Source organism: Echinococcus granulosus (genome assembly GCF_000524195.1).
Source record: "Echinococcus granulosus chromosome Unknown EG_S00001, whole genome shotgun sequence".
NCBI classification, from domain to species: Eukaryota; Metazoa; Platyhelminthes; class Cestoda; order Cyclophyllidea; family Taeniidae; genus Echinococcus; species Echinococcus granulosus.
In genome coordinates this window covers 1,013,530-1,029,776 of record NW_020170381.1, presented here as the reverse complement: position 1 = coordinate 1,029,776, position 16,247 = coordinate 1,013,530, and the positions used below count along the sequence as shown (strand labels likewise).

At 43.8% G+C, this 16,247-nt stretch overlaps 1 protein-coding gene across 1 annotated transcript; it reads left to right on the top strand. All coding sequences in view use genetic code 11, as the record gives it.

The window, feature by feature from the left end:
* Nucleotides 1-3,485: 3,485 nt before the first annotated feature.
* On the top strand, nucleotides 3,486-6,322 carry EGR_00117 (Programmed cell death protein; the record flags this gene model as incomplete). The annotated part of the gene is made up of 6 exons (XM_024489366.1): nucleotides 3,486-3,920; nucleotides 3,956-4,069; nucleotides 4,149-4,373; nucleotides 4,437-4,940; nucleotides 5,126-5,379; nucleotides 6,256-6,322. The coding sequence occupies 6 exons, from the start codon at nucleotides 3,486-3,488 to the stop codon at nucleotides 6,320-6,322; spliced, it is 1,599 nt and encodes a 532-aa protein (XP_024356044.1).
* Nucleotides 6,323-16,247: the final 9,925 nt, after the last annotated feature.

Here is a 16,247-nt window from a genome sequence, read left to right as displayed (position 1 = left end):
TAAGATGTGAAGGCTAAACTTAAACCCAAGAAGGAAGCTCTCTTGTGTTCGTGACCGTTGTTTGTCAAATAAACTAACTCAGTTCATTGCTTGGGTCGAAGAGCCGGCTGACGTGACGTGCTTTGATAATTTTCAGCCTTTGAATTTCGGTACAGCGTTTGTCTTTTGAGGATCGTGAAATATACTTCCTCACGAAACCAGAGTTAGGTATCGTCCAGGTCAGTCACGGGCCGTTCATGACTCGGAGATGGCTTATTTGCACATTAATTTCACTTATCGTCTATTCGCGATGAAAAAAAAATTTTGATGAGGTCGGGCGTTGAGGAAGTGCTGCGTCTAAGTAGGTTTTTAAGTCCCATCCTATTGAGCGTAAATGATTCGGTGTTCTACCTTCGGCTTCAGGTCATTTGAACAGGAAGACTAAGTAGACGGGAACGTCTCCTGTTTGAGCAGAATAGGGAAATTTACAAAATATCAGTTTGGGGGGAATCAGAGTTTATTTCCTCCCTGGGCGTCGAAGACATCTATTTATCCATTGCGTTGGCACGCAAAAGGTATATTTGGGCAAACAACTATTGCATGCGATTCGCATGGTCAATCCCAACGCTCTCTCAGAGCAGTTCTGTGTGCCTTTTCGAGCAATAAATGTTGCTAATAGTTGTGAGTTGCCTTAGCACTCATACTCAAGAACAGGTAATCTTTGCTGCACTACTTATCCATCTGTTTTAATGCCCGATACTCAAATATAAGCAAAACGGTTTTCCGGATGCCACATTTTCTCCCGAGAAATTCAATGGAGTTCAACTATGGCTAGAATTGTATTCCAAATTTTCAAAGTCAATTGACAAATAATACTAGAGGTTATCTTGACCTTATCCTGTATACCTATTATATAATTTGTTTGCTCGTGCACTGCATATCCCCACCTCCCTTTGAGAGATCAGCTTTGATCATACGGGTGTCAACAATTGTAATCTTCTTACGACGAAGTTGAGATTTACACTTCCAACCTAACATCACATATTTCACCGTAAGACCGAAGCCTTTGAAATAAGCACGATTTTCATAATTGGTGTACTTTTGCATTGTTCCTCATTTAAGGATTCATATTCCTCTGAAAACTTCCCAACGCTCATAAGTAGGGACAACCAACCTATTTAAAGCACAGTGGGTGAAAGAATTTAACTATTAGAGTGCATATTTTAGTGTTGCATAACATGTTAGCGTAGCGCTCCAAGTCATCAATGAGGGATTTTGTCATTATTGCGCGGAGGAGCTGAGGCCATAGCACGAACTTTTGCCTGTGCTACCGAGACAGAATTGTAGCGCATGGGGGCCCAAAATCCCGTGAAATTAAATACACATTTGAAATGAGGGCAGTCCACCATTTAAATACACCATAAAGGTATTACTTAGTGGCTGAAAGTCCAAATAATGAAACATTACCGAAATTGACATGAAAATTGCTCCAACTTAAACTGTGTACACTCATTTTACTAACTACTACACATTAATTACTAGGAAACGGACGAAGCCCTTACATTGATGTAGTCTCCCCAGACTTCCCTGAAGACGAAATAATACATAATACTCGGGCAGAATATATATTCAACACAGAGAAGGTGTCTGGATTACTGGCATGGCCCAAAGACCAGCCCACCCAACGTGGCACAAGAAGACTAACTCAAAAGTCGCGCCTCACCAATACTGAGGGACAAACCACCATCGAATTACATAGCCTCCCTCCTCTTTTGAGCGTCGTCCCCGGCTCTCCCACAGGTCAACCTCCCGCGTCAGCCATTACGTAGTCGGTGTTGTAAAGAAACACCCGCGGATCCTACCGTGCCAGTCACCAAATTAGCGTACAACTGAGGTGATACTTGACCTCAGCGTCACTGATGCCTCTTGGCATCGCAACTGGATCTGGAGTTTCATCTGGTTTAGGAACTTGATTCAGGACGGGGAATTGCGCTGGCCATCATACGTGTCCATAGATGGATGTAGGAACAGTGACCTAAAGGTAGATTTGTGTAAGGAAGGACGGGATTTAATAGAGGTCCATAGGGGACGGTAGAGAAAGTCTGTAACGAAACTTCCAGATGGTTCACGGCTAGTGTCGCTTCGGTTGTTGATAGCTTGCCTGCAGAACACGGGACTGGAATAGACGCCGAAGGTAGACATCAACTTCAATCCTTCTATTAGGGGTCATCACCATTCTCCCATCCGTGGTATATGTACTTCTTCCGCTCCACTAAGGTTTATCGCGCAGAAGTGGAAAATCAGGATGCATGTCCTTTAAGATCGGGTTCGCTTTCCGCTGCCGCCAATGTAGTTCCCGGACTTCCATGAAGACGAAAGAATACACAAAACTCGAGCAGAATATATATTCAACACAGAGAAGGTGTTTGGGCTACCGGCACGGCCCGAAAGCCAGCCCACCTACCAGTGTACAAGAAGGCTAATTCAAAGTACAAAAGTGGCGCCCCACCAATACCAAGGGACAAACCACCATCGTATTGCATTGAGGTCTTGATAGTCTGTTTAGCTGAGCACTTTATTCGCGGACCCTTCATTTTCCGCAGACTGCACTTCCGCTTAGCGGCATGGCCCTCAAAGCACGCCAGTAGCATCTCAGGGGCTCCGCATGATAATAGTGTATTTTCTGCCTTGTCATCGTGACTTCCTTCAACTCCAGGGGAGACTGGAGGGGGGAGACTGTGTCTGTGGCTATAATCATCAGAACAAAAACATGGTTGCAGTAAATTTGGCTTTAATGAATGACTGCTGTTTTAAAAGAGTTAAATTAGCTGAGTAAACCCATCAAAATAAGTGCATGGTAAGTAATAAGTACAATTTTTCTAAAGTTAGTCATGTTTTGTGCCCTTTGGATTTCCAAGGCAAATGGCACTTTTATTTTAAATGGGACTAGGTTTCGCGGACACTTAAGCTACGCCTTTGCACATCGCCGCGGATCCTGGTCTCCGGGCTATGTCATTGGCCCCCAGCCGCCTGCACGTCGGCAATTCATATTCTACTCTGGTATTATGGCTTCTGATATCTTCTAGAAAGATTTGTGGGGCCATACTATTTTAAACCAGTTTAGCGCTTTGTTGTCTTCGGACGTCCACACGTTATCAGGTTAAATGTTGGTCTGACTTTCTCACTCTGGTAGATTCTTGTCTTTTTAAGATGCCTGTAATAATATTTATTGCAATTCTGTATAAAAATATTTTTTTTAAAAAACATGATTGTTATCGAGTAGATTTTTGCCCTTTGGTCCTACAATCCGCCATTTATGCAGACAAAGGTTTTGTTTTCCGCAACCAATACCCCCGCGCAAATAGACGTGGTTGCATTGTCCGTTTGTCGTTCTCTCGGGCTCGGTGGTGCTCGCCCTTACATATTGGAAGCTTGGACCTGTCTCTTGCACTTTAAGCTTACCTATTGTCTTTCTCGAGTTCTTCACTGGAATCACTCTTTGAATGATGTCTGGGACCAAACAGCTGCAGGAGGGCTCTGGTGTCGAGGCTAGTGGCGAAGAATCGGCCGGGGAAATGACCTGGGAAAAGCCCGATTTTGATAGTGGAAATCCCAATTTAAAGTCCCAAAATCCTCGATTGTTGCGTAAAAGGCGCACCCATTACAATTCCATTAGCCATGCGGGTGTCAACGGTCTCACATTAGCTTCAGGGAATTCACCATCCTGTGGTGATGGTCTACTCATGAGTACTCGAGTGCCATATGGGAAAAATAGCAGGAAATCTCGCAACGGTTTCAGACAAACGCCGAAAAAGAGTTTGTTTGGGTTACTGGTTTACGAGGTTTTAGCATCGGACAAGGATGTGTGGATCCGCGTCGGTGATGAATTGGACGAACTAGAGCTCGATTGTGGCGATCCGGATTATGAATCGGAGGAAGAGGTTGTAAAATTTTCTAGCTGTATTTTGAGCTTTAGAACCCAGTTGTTATCGAAACTGTTAAAGCAGTTCTCTCTGATGAGGATTTTGAAGAATTCTTTTCCACCCTTGTCCACGAATACTATGACCACTGCAATGTGGAGGAGGTCATTGTAAGTTTTTGGGGGGTTTTTATTGCTTCCCGACCGTGTCTTTGTCCCATGTTATGGATGCTTCATCCGGGTGTTATAGGATGGTTTGAAGGATATCGCAATGACTCCGTTGCAACGCAGACGCCTGCCTGTTTTGGCTATCAATCTTGCTCTGCAACAAAAAATGGGTCATTGTGAACTGACATCCGAACTTCTGTCTGCCATGTGCGGCAAAGTGATAAGCATGTCTGGTATGCAGCAAGGCTTCCAGCTACTCCTGGACGATATGCCTGACATCGTCATTGATGTTCCCAAGGCTCCTGAGGTAAGCATCTTGTTCCTGTGATTAACTTATTTCTTTGTTTTATTGTCTTTATCCATCCCGTAGTACGTCGGTCGTTTCATCGCTCGAGCTGTTGCCGACGATATTCTGCCACCTAAGTTTGTTCAGCAGTTCAAGGAGGTGAACGCTGCGATGCCTCCGGCGGGCATTTCACCTGTGGTTGCCGACACGGCCCATCCTCCGGTCCGCATCGCGTCTCGCCGTGATAGTGCCAGTATCGCCGAGAGCGTCGGTGCAAACACACGAAGCAGCTCCGGGATCAGCTCTGGCTGCGACGGCAGTGCTCACATGACGCCTTCCGGTGATGCGCCCGTAAATTACGCTTTACAGGCAATCAATAAAGCAGAGGCACTGCTCACGCTGAGCCACGCGTACCGTCACTTGGACATCGTTTGGGGCATTCCACCCAACGAGCGAGTCACCACTATGCTGATGAAACAGATTTACTGCATACTTTTAGAGTACCTGCGCACTGGCAATTTTGAGGATGCTTTGTCATCTCTCCAGGAGCTCGACTCACCTCATTTCCATCACGAACTGGTTTATCAGGTATATTCTGGCCGCCTGTTTTTGTCGTGGTATGTGGTGGGTTAATTTAGACCACAAATTTTCATGCGTCAAGGTTCAGTTTTCTAATGTCTTAAACGAATCTAGTTCTTGGTCACCCTGCGAATGTATTTCCTTAGCGATGGGTCGACGGTTCATGCAAAGTGTTTTCTACCTATCTCTCCAAGGCGATTTTCTTGGTTTTGGCGCGCGAGGCCGACGATCATGTATCGGATCGCATGCTCGAACTGCTTGACAAACTGTGCCGCTCGGTAGTAATCAGCTTTGATCAGTTGGTGACTGGTGTAAAGAGGGTTTATGCCGAGTTGCCTGAACTACATCAGGATTTGCCTATTGTGTACGTCCTTCTTGAACGCTTCTTGCGTGCCGCCGTTGTGAAAGGTTTTTTGCCTCAAAAGCTCGCGAATGAGATGCCTGCCAAGTGAGTTGTCTATAATATTTGTTTAGTTGACGACTCTTGACTGCAATGAAACAATGCCCAGTTGTTCCCGCTCAAACCTACTTTGGGTTAATGTCTGCTCAGCTGTTGACCTTTATTAGAGCTTTTGCTTTATTAAGCCTGCTGCAATTGAGTTTGTACAAATGGCGAAATCATTCGTTTTTAGCACCATGTTGGACCGCGATGTTTGCCATGTTTGTCTGCACATTTACTGCCACATCCTACGTCTAGGTCATAGGACAGTATTTCCTCCATAAATTAGTTCCCCCACCTTTATATGCATGTATTCGCCTGTGGTATTTTTCAAGTAAGATATCTTTTAATTTTGTAGATGGCATTCAGATAGAGACGAACTTTTCGTCCACTTGCGGTGTTCACTTAGTGTTTGCTACCAGATATGATGCTTGCCATTTTTCAGTGACCGAATAACTTGACAAGGCTTCCATCGGCTCCACCATCATCCGCCATCCTTGTTGGACGAGTTAGCTCTACGCTCTCTGCTAAATTAAGCATTGCGACCGTCCACCACTTTTTAAGCGTTATCGTAACAGCTCTTGAATAACTGATGCTCTGTACAGTAGACGCGTTCTGACTAATCTGAAATCACATTTGGCGTCTTTGCAGCGTTAAAATGAAGCAGCGAAAGTCAGTAGCACTGCTTGTGTGGTTAAAGGAATCAATGCATTACCTAACGGGCGGATGTTCTGCAAATTGCCTCAGCGTTTCGTGTGCTCTATCCTAATTATTTGTATTCATACAGCTCGCGCCGTTCAATAGGGGGTCTATTTAGTGCTTCTCATTTTTTCATCTGCCCATTTTACCCAACCATTCACTAATCAATTATTCTCTTTTTTAAAGTCCACGAAAGCGATATGTTTCCGAGGGTGATGGTTTTCGCAAAGCCGCCACAACTGAGCGTGTCTAGGTGCGCGGATGCGTGTTTGGGCATTTCTGCTCATTCGTGTCATCAATCTTCTAATCTTGCACAAGTGTGTCAGCGTTTTTTTCCCAGCCCGTTCCCCCTCCCGCAGCCACCACCGCCTCAGCCAAAAATTGCTTTATCCCCCCTTGCCCCTCTGTGTTTGGTTTCTCTCCGCACCTCCTCCATGAGTGAAGTAAGGAACTCGTAGCCTAGTCAGGCGGTGTTCACTTATCATCGACTTCCCATTTTACCCTTTCCTGTTCACTGCATTCTATCACGCCCTCTATATTGAGGTTAAAAATGCTGTACCTCACCGCTTTTCACTACCCGAATGCGCGCCCATTGAACCGTTTTTAATGAAACAGGCGTATAAGTCGTGTCATTACTATCTTTCTGTTCCGTCTGTCGCAGCTTTGCCCTGTGGCTGTCCGGTATGAGTTCCGGATTCTTTCGTCTCATCAAGCTCACTTTGGCCCTTCCATCTGGCGCCGATAGGCGTTCGTGGTTAGACTTTGTGTGGCAAGGTAGTATTGAGTGCCACAGAGGTTGCTAATACCAAGGTCGGTTGGTAACGCTAAAAAGTCCCCTATTTGGTTCTGCGTCTTTGCTTGGCGTTAGGGTTCGTTTATTTCGGTGTAATGCTACCTCATTTTTCAGAAAAAAAACGGTCATTTGAGAGCTGCGGCGAGTTTACAAGTTGGGTCGTGGGCTTTTGTGTGGAACTGGTCTTACTGTCTTGTGGACCGACGGTATTATGCAGTTCAGGAAATGCCTATATTGTCTGTCATGAATAATTGCTTTGACAGCTTGCGTGGTGTTTGAAATTAAAGATATCCTCAGTTGAGGCAAATCGCCTAGGCATTTGTCGCTATTTGGAGGCATCGCCAGATAAAAATCACTAGCTCCGGTTCCTTAGGGGTACGTCATTTTGTTGGGCTCTGGGGTCTTGGAGCATCGAGGTCTCCTATGAACTAAATAGCCAACGTTTTATTGTTTAAGCTTCTATGGTCGCGACGGGCTTGTTGCCAGAAGCAAATGCAGTTAGCTTCACGCGAATTTTCTAATACTTCAGCTGGTTGAATTTTCTGTCAGGTTCTTAAGCATTTCCAGACCAGTGTTTTTACGGGGGCAGTCGTTAGGCAACCGTGAATCGATGACACCTTGCAGAAATTCAGTGCTCAGGAGGCGTGTGTTACCCATGTTTCTCTTCCGTATACCCCTTCGTGAGCGTAAGGAGCACGGCACCCAGGCGAGGTAGCAACATGAGCCACGGGTTGGTCTGGGTGGGTGCGAACACCCTCGCGCAACGCTTCAAGTACACAAAAGCATCTCTCGTGCGTGCCCACGTCAGTGGAAGCCGGTCGATAGCACAATGCGGTGTGTTTACACATTGCAGTGCAAACAACGGCAGCACGCCTTCCATTTGGTGCCACACCCATCACACGAGCACTCGTGCCCGCTCTGCGCTATCCACTCATGCTGGCACCTAACTTTACCTGCGCGTATTCGGATTGAGGGGTTTACCCCGTTGGAGGTACCAACTCAACTATAACTCTCAAAGATGCAGGTATTCTGAATCCGGTGTTAGTCGAGAAGGCATTCACACTTTTATTCAATCCCTTTTTCTGTCTAGATTGGAAACTCCAATGTTCTTTTTACGCAGTGAGTAATTGCTTCAAAGGGAATGGCCATTGTGCCACATATCCTTCTGTTACCCCTCGTATGCGGCGGTCCCTTGCCTGCTTGGAGGTTGGATGACGAACTCTGCGATGGGGTGTTTAAACACGCCTGCAAGTGTGTGAAACGGGTAGGAGGAGCCAACCATACGACGTGGTCTGCCCTCGCAGGTTAATAGGGTGGGTGATCACGTGGTTGCGACGTATGTATACCTCATGGGATCAGCACCTTGGAACACCTAGTTGTGAACAAATTTCAAGTCTACAAGGGGTGAGTGGTGAAATCTGGTACAGATGTATCGGTCATGGTATTGTACAATAATGTGCGAAATTTTCATTGCTAAGGATGTGGTTTGGCATGTACCGTGGCTACTGGGCGAAATTAGGACAGCGCTTCTTCGAGAATTTTAATTTCCATTTTTTTTGATTGTCTGTGAGCATAGATTAATCGAATAACAGTTACATTGAAGATCCGAAATGGGAAAAGTTTGGACGTGCAAAGTCCTATTTGCTATTAACTATAGTCATTTGATGAACTCCAGGTTTGGCAAAAATCACTTCCAATTTTAAACGTGTATTTTATGTATGATTATCCCGTCGACGCATTGACCTTTGAGATATGCAGGTATTAGAAGAAAACCAAACGTCACGTGACCACCATTGATGACATCGCGTGATGGCCGTATGACCTTTGCATGGGAACCATGATGGGGCGACATTGGCGACTGCCAGCTATTCAATCCCATGCGCCGGCCCGGGTCGATTGCGAACCGGACGGTCGCGGCAGAGAATTGGGCTTTGAATGGTAACTTTGTATTAAAGGCAATGCGTAGTGTTTAGCCCATTCCAAGGTATAGAGTTATCAGTCTAGGTAAAGCATAAAACTGTCGATAAATAGTCTGCGTATTCATTCGTTATCGGTAGACAAATTCGACACTCGAGGGTGAATTTTAGACCGGGGGACACCAATCTTAGTTCGCCAGGCTGAAAAATGTGGTTATACGTGGATTTACTTCAATGCCTACTTCTTTTCCTTTTTATCAGGCTCTTTTTGGAGTAGTTAAGAGCGCTTTGGCATTTGCCTTACTAATCAGAAATTTAAATGGTACACAGTAGCAAAAGCTCTTGAGACGGTTTTGGAGCCCTCGGATCTAGAATCAAAACCCAATCCGCATGTTTCCTGTTTGCACCGGTGAAGTGATTTCGTGCCCTCTTATGAACGGGATAACGTCATTTCGACAGCTGCATTGAATCTTATTAAATTTGATCATTTGTTGAAGTCTATTACATGCTACACGTTTTGCACTTTGTATGGCGATTGTATTGATGGGAATACACATTTAGGAATCGCCATGGAAGAATTTTTAGGCATATTTGGGTGGAAAATAGGCTATGAGGAAGTCATTAGGTGACCGCCAAAATAACTTTACAAAAAGTAACTGAAAAATAAGTCAGGAGATTTTGACTATCATTGCAATCGCTTCTGATGCTCACTTCGAAGTACCCGTGTCAAAATTGAAACGAATTGTGAAAGTTGAGACCTTAACATCCTACTACTGCAAGTGTTGCTTCCATATTCTCTTTGTGATCACTTCAATGATTTGATGAAACAGTCGCCGTTGCCTTTTATTGGCTATCGTTAGCTACGATCTACGTCCAGATTTCTAAATTAAATTTATGTATCCCAAATGGCAAAGTATTGTATTCTCCATCAGAAACTGGCAAGGATGATAGTTTTCCATGTGGGTGAAAGCTAAGTTTATTTTTCCATTTATAATGTTACCCACTTACATCAATTGAAAACGCATAAGCGTAAAGTTGTAGGTGAGTTAATTATTCCTTCTTTTGAGTAAAACTAATGCATTAAAAGCTCTCCCTTTTTGAGATACTCTAAGAAAATATCGTTGATGTGTAATTGGGTCTTGCTTATTGTCACTCAATAAAAGTGAAAGGTGCTCTTGAGAGATTCAACGACTTATGTTAGAGAAAAGGTTGGAAAAGTAAATCAATGGGGGCTGATTTGGGGTGCTAGTGCAGTTGAAGTCTGGCTTTATTAATTTATTTCAACCTCAATGCGCTTAATATTATTTAAGTGAATGAGGAAAAAATAGTGAGCTTAGTCGGATGTAGCTGCGGAGAAAGTGAAGGCTTGACCACTCGGGGACCAGTCTTTGCTCCATTTATGGAAGAACCAACTACCTCGTAGAATTGCTTACTTTCGTATAGGCGTGAGTCCAGCTGAGCTGGCGTAAAAAATAATGCGATTCTACAGGAACTGCATCGCTTTATCGAGTACCATATCATTGTGCAATTATCGTTAATGTCCTACTTGTTGACTTTTAATTTACTAGAAAAGGCTATAGAGTTACTTTGCTACTTATCCGATGCAGACTGGACAAATTCTGGAAGAGTTATGAGGAGAGACTGAAAAATCGGTTTCTGTCTATCTATTCCAGATTGGTGACTCAGACGGCCCTTAAATGTGGCGGAGCTCGCAAAAGTTCATTACACTTTGGGTCATTCAGGCATGAGGAGGGGGAGAGCTCGTTTTCTCGCTAAATGCGCGAGGTAACGGTGTAAACGAGACGGAACTGAAGAATGACGTGGCAGTGTCTTTTTTGTCGTTCACTTAAACACGTCGCTCGGTCCCTGGGTGCCACCTCGACTTGGCTTGGCTAGCAGAGACCATTGTACTTTTATTGGCTGATTATTTTGCAGTTCTCTAAACTAATGACTAAACGATGTGGCTTTGTTACCCTACCCTACACGAAAAATTAGTTGAAAAGACTAAAACAATATAAAAGTTGACACGGGTATGTCACACTCAAGGGAATGGGATGCCGATGTCTAGAAAGCAAGGCATTCAGAGATGGAGTTTCTGGGAGGAAGTTCATACTATTATCGGCTCAAACAATGGGATAACGAAGGCACCGAACGTTCGGATGATGAGTGTTCACAACGGGGAGCATGAGGATTACATACTGTGAAACACACCAGAAGGGATAGGCCGATTGGAAGTTAGTTAAAAGCTAGTGACAGTTTGATAGGCACAATACAACAACATTGCTACTCACAATCTGTGAAGACATTAGACATCGTGAATGGGCAATAACTTAGAAGTATCCTAGAGACTATTGATGTAAGAGCAAAAATTTAGTTGCGGAATCAAGAAACTGTTAAACTGCCATAGATCCTGATGTGTCTCTGTCTCTTCTAGATGAAGTATAGGGACGACTTCTAGCAAGCCTGTTAAATGGGTTATTTCCGTCTCGTTTATAGATGGGTGTGCGATAGCGTTTACGCTGCAAACCTTCACACCAACACCCGGACTGAATTTCGTCGCATTATATGCAACACATTGGCTAGCGAGTGGGATGTTGTTCCTAAATTCCCATGTACCAAATTTTGCCAACCTTATTAATTCTAACCCATAAATTGCATACATTGAGGTCGTCAAAATCATACGCAACAGACCCAAATTTGAATTTCTACTAATGCTACATTTTGACTTTAATTTCATAGCTTACAAGTTAAAAGCAAGCTATATGCAAACTACAGTTGTAGTGCATAAACAGTTTTACTTCAGTTAACTCCGCTTTGAGGAACTCTGACAAATAAATGTAGCGCTGATGATGTCGGAGGCGCCTTTGTACAGTGCTCTGCAAAGGCTTGTGAGCCGGGCGGCCACTGAAGAGGGATTTAGACCACGCTTAAAGCCCCGTGTGGGGTCATGTGATCCCAGTGCAACAACTAGTGTCTTCAAGGTCATCCCACCACATTGGTGAGCTCGTAGCTGCGCGTGCGCGCACCCCCCAGGCACATTTTTGGCGAGAGAGCGTAAGGCCTCGGTCGTCTGCTTCCACGGCGCCGTAGTGGGAGCAGGCTGAACTGCTCATGCGCGCCTAAGGTCCTATAAACAGCCCGCCTTGTCCGAAGGTATCCGGAAGCCTGCAACAACTTTTGTTTACAGTGTTAATTAATCGCATCTAACACTTAGCATAGTCATGCTTTATCATTGTATGATCACTATAAAACCCGGCTACTGTCGTGCAGTAAATGCTACTTCCATTTGGAGACTGTTAATTCATTTTTAAGTTTGCCGTGCCCTCCCGTAGCCTATTTTCGTGCCTCTACGTGGGACGATTGGATTCGTTGTCGTGACTATGGCGTCTGAAAGGTATTTTCACGTTTGCATCCTAAAACGGTGTCATTTACTACCAAGAAAATACGTTCAAACAATGGAAGCGGAGTTAAAATTTAAATCCGATCTCTTGATGAGGTAGCAGATTCGACTTCGCATGATGATTTTTGCATCAATTCGATACGCATTCACAGTGAAGAACTTTTCAGAACGAACATCCCGCCACATCGGTTACTACTTCAGCTAGTGTTCTCATCAGATCGACATGTATATCTCAGCCTACAAAAAGTTGGATCTTAGAATGGTGCGATTTGAAACTTTCACAACCTCTCCAGACTGAGGTGCGACAATGGCAGCTACACCTTTCTTCTCATCAACTGGTCCACGGCCACGCAGCGATGTGGGACTTGGTGCTTTGCCTATGCATACCTAAATTGGTGGAGTCTACTTAGCAGTAAGCGTTATAAGCCCCCCAAAACTGGGTTCTGTGAACTCTCCGGAAAAGCAAGCTTAAGGCATGTAAACTAAGCATAGAACGGTGTCGTGCACTGATCTCTCGAAAACTGCCGATAGTTTAAGGATAGCTAACATTGTAAGTAGCCTACGGACGCATGCGGAATCAAGTCCGGTATTTCCGAAGATACGTGTGACAAATTAGCTATGGGGTCTTTTGGCGCAATAAATCACGGTGAGGAAATAACGTGAACGAGGAGGGGGGATGAATTTGCTACTAGTTCAAAAAATAATTAGGATGAAAACCATATTTTCTTCAAAATAACAGGGAGAAAGCTATATCGTCTAGTCTGATCAGCGAATGCGATTGTCAGGAGGGTGGCTCGCCAACAAATCGTACTTCGCTTAGGCTAGATGGGCGGAGACATCAGTGCGGCGACCAAGTCCTTACAAAAATTTGGTCGCAGGCTATACATGACGTGCTAGACTCAGTGATTCGTGATTTTGATGCCGCGTTTTTTTATTAGTGCGTCACTTTTTCCTGTATTAGCCGTGAGGGCATACCGAAAGTAGTTTACAAAATTTGCATTACCATCTGCAGAAATATGGGTCATTTTCTCGATCGTGCTTAAACTTGCTTTTGTGTTTTGGAACACCGGCCTCGAAGGCTGCTTTTGTCTGCATCACTATCAGCCACCACTTGTTAACACAAAGTATGCACCAAATAATGCTCCGGCAATACTTTTCAGAACATGCATACCGAATCGAAGAGTAGAAAAAATTAGTGTTTAGGGCAGTGCCTTTTTAAAAGACAAACAAATGTGTAAATGAATTTGAGCCATGGTGACAGCCAAACGGAGACTGGCGTCAAAGCGGGATATCCCAAACTTGACAATGATTAAGCGAACACATCTTCGCTTGAAGGCTTCCATTTCGTATGGACAGATAAACTAAAAGGCTTTAAAATAACGGAAACGTATTTGTTGAAAGAGCCCATTAGTACGTTCCAATTAGTCTGAATGTAGGCGCACTTCTTTGAAACCTCAATAAAGTGGAGTTGTAATGGCTCGCATTACGTCTAATTCTAAGCACCTACTGTTGAAGCATTTTACTTGCATACCGAGAAATCGTAGCCTTGTGTTAGTTAAAAACTAACTCAAATTAGCAATAGAATAGGCGATTCATTGAGAGCAAGAAATTCCAATATGATTCTAAGCTTCCACTTATTGAACTGTTGGAACTCAAGAGTGGAGGATAATTAGCATTCTAATGTGTTACGCTCCAACTCGTCAGTTTAAGACATTATTTGGAACATTGCCGAAGAGCAAACAATGGACGATTAGCTATTTATAAACGCATGGACTAAACTAATAAAGCATACTTTTGTAGGATGATCAGAATAGGTATAAGGCATAGAAGTTGAAACGCGTATTCGTTCTTCATTGTCAAATATTTCATGGACAAAATTTGTGCAGCTGAGCAGAAATTAGTGGAGGCAGATCGCTCGTCCACATGACTGAGGGGGTTAGGGCTACTGCAAATACCCAAGCCGAACGTGGTCACCCACAACACGAACAAACCGGGACCCTGTACCGTACATTATGGTGAGCTTGCGTACTTTTCAGGTACAGAAAGAGAGCACAGCAGTGAAAATTTTTTTATGGTCGGCTTCAAAACGGCATAGACATACATACATGCATTTTGGGCTAAAGTTCATTACGCTATCAGAGGCTACGGTATAGCTGAACACAACCCTAAACGCTTTGTCATTTGGAGTTCTTTTGTCGAAGAAACAGTACGCATTAAGGATAGCGAAGTTGGTAGTGCACTACCGCTAGGAGAGGAACGACGTTTTGTACTGGTGGAGATATATTTTCTTGAACCATCATTTTTAGCTTTTGCGATTGCTAAAGGAAGTCGAATTAAAATATGCAGCAAAACCCCCACCTCAACCTTGTATTATACACCATTTCCTGCTTGGGACCCATGAACATCGCTGACACAACCATTTAAACACACCCCGGGGTCGTCTCTGCAAGTAATTTCTTCTCACTCTTGCCCCGTTGCAATTATGACCCCCAGTTGTGGTGCTGCATGGAGGTCTCGGTCTATCAGGGAATTTGATGGTCCCCTCACCATATCAATCACAAGTGATTGGTTCATCTCTAAGTTATGTGAATTCTATAATTGTGCAAATTAACATCTGATCAGGAACCAAACCATTAACATCTGCTTCTTAACTCGAAAGTAGGCAAAATGCCGACTTTAGATAAACGCTATTAACGGAAGTCAGACAACGATGTTGACTAAGCCATTAATGAATAAATCGGCCCATTGCAATGGATATAGGCGGTCGTCCCCAATGTTGTCATTATTAGATTTTGCTCAAACCTAATTTGCGTTTTGCAAAGCAAACACTTGCGATTGCTGATAAAAATGCAGATGCTGGTTCGGTGTTCACTCTTGGTGGGCGCGTTGCTCATATTTTCAGATTTTGGAGTTTTACATCATGCAACCTGTGAATTAAAGTGGAATGACCTGCAACCATAAGACTGGATTATGAATCACTGTTCGATGTAAAAGCGCGATTGCACTAGTGAGTTGCAAAAATGTCTTGAAATTTCTAAAGCTAAAAACGAGGCAACTAGTGTAATACGACAGTGGTTTATCCCTCGGTTCTGGTGAGGCGCCACTTTTGTGCTTTGAAGTAGCCCCCTTGTACCTCACTGGGTGGGCTGGCCTTTGGGCCATGCCAATAGCCCAGACACCTTCTCCGTGCTGAATATATGTATTCTGCCCGAGTATTGCGTTTTCTTTCGTCTTCAGGGAGTCTCGGGACGCTACAACTAGACATTAGAGTTTATCTGTTATCATTATTGGTAAGCGTAATGGAAACTAGCTGCCTAAGCTTAAAAATTTGTAAGTGAAATAAATGAGACATCAGACGCATAAAATGAAAAAGTTTACAAAAGAAAACGCCAAATCTAATAAATGCATAGAAGCCATGTATAATCAAACATCTGAAAACGTTTTTACTAAATAAGATAAAATAGTCTAAGCGATTAAAAGTGACACAGTAAGAATTTCTGCATTTCAGAGGAAGTAGTGTAGCGTCCCAGGACTCCCTGAAGACGAAAGAAGACACAATACTCGGGCAGAATATATATATTCAGCACGGAGAAGGTGTCTGGGCTATTGGCATGGCCCAAAAGGCCAGCCCACCCAGCGAGGTACAAGGGGGCTAATTCGAAGTACAAAAGTGGCGCCTCACCAGAACCGAGGGATAAACCACTATCGTATTACAGTAGGCTTTAAAAACCCACTAAAAGAGGATGACAACACTGTAACACTTTCTCGCTGAAAAGGAAGGAATTACAGCAGGTCAACCTACGCCCTCATCGTCAAATTTTTGAACGGATAAAGATGCATGTCAATTAATATTGTAATCTACAACGACTAAAAGGTAAAATAGCCCTTAAGAGGCAAATCCCTCGAGCATTGCTTTTATTCCTACGGATTATTATGTGCTTGCGAAGTGGATAACTTAATTAGATTGCTAAAAATACTTTCATATTTTAACAATGAACTAAATCAGATGAAAATTTTGCCACATTCCAGCTGCGCATTAAAATAGCGAGCTTTACCAATATGCCATCTC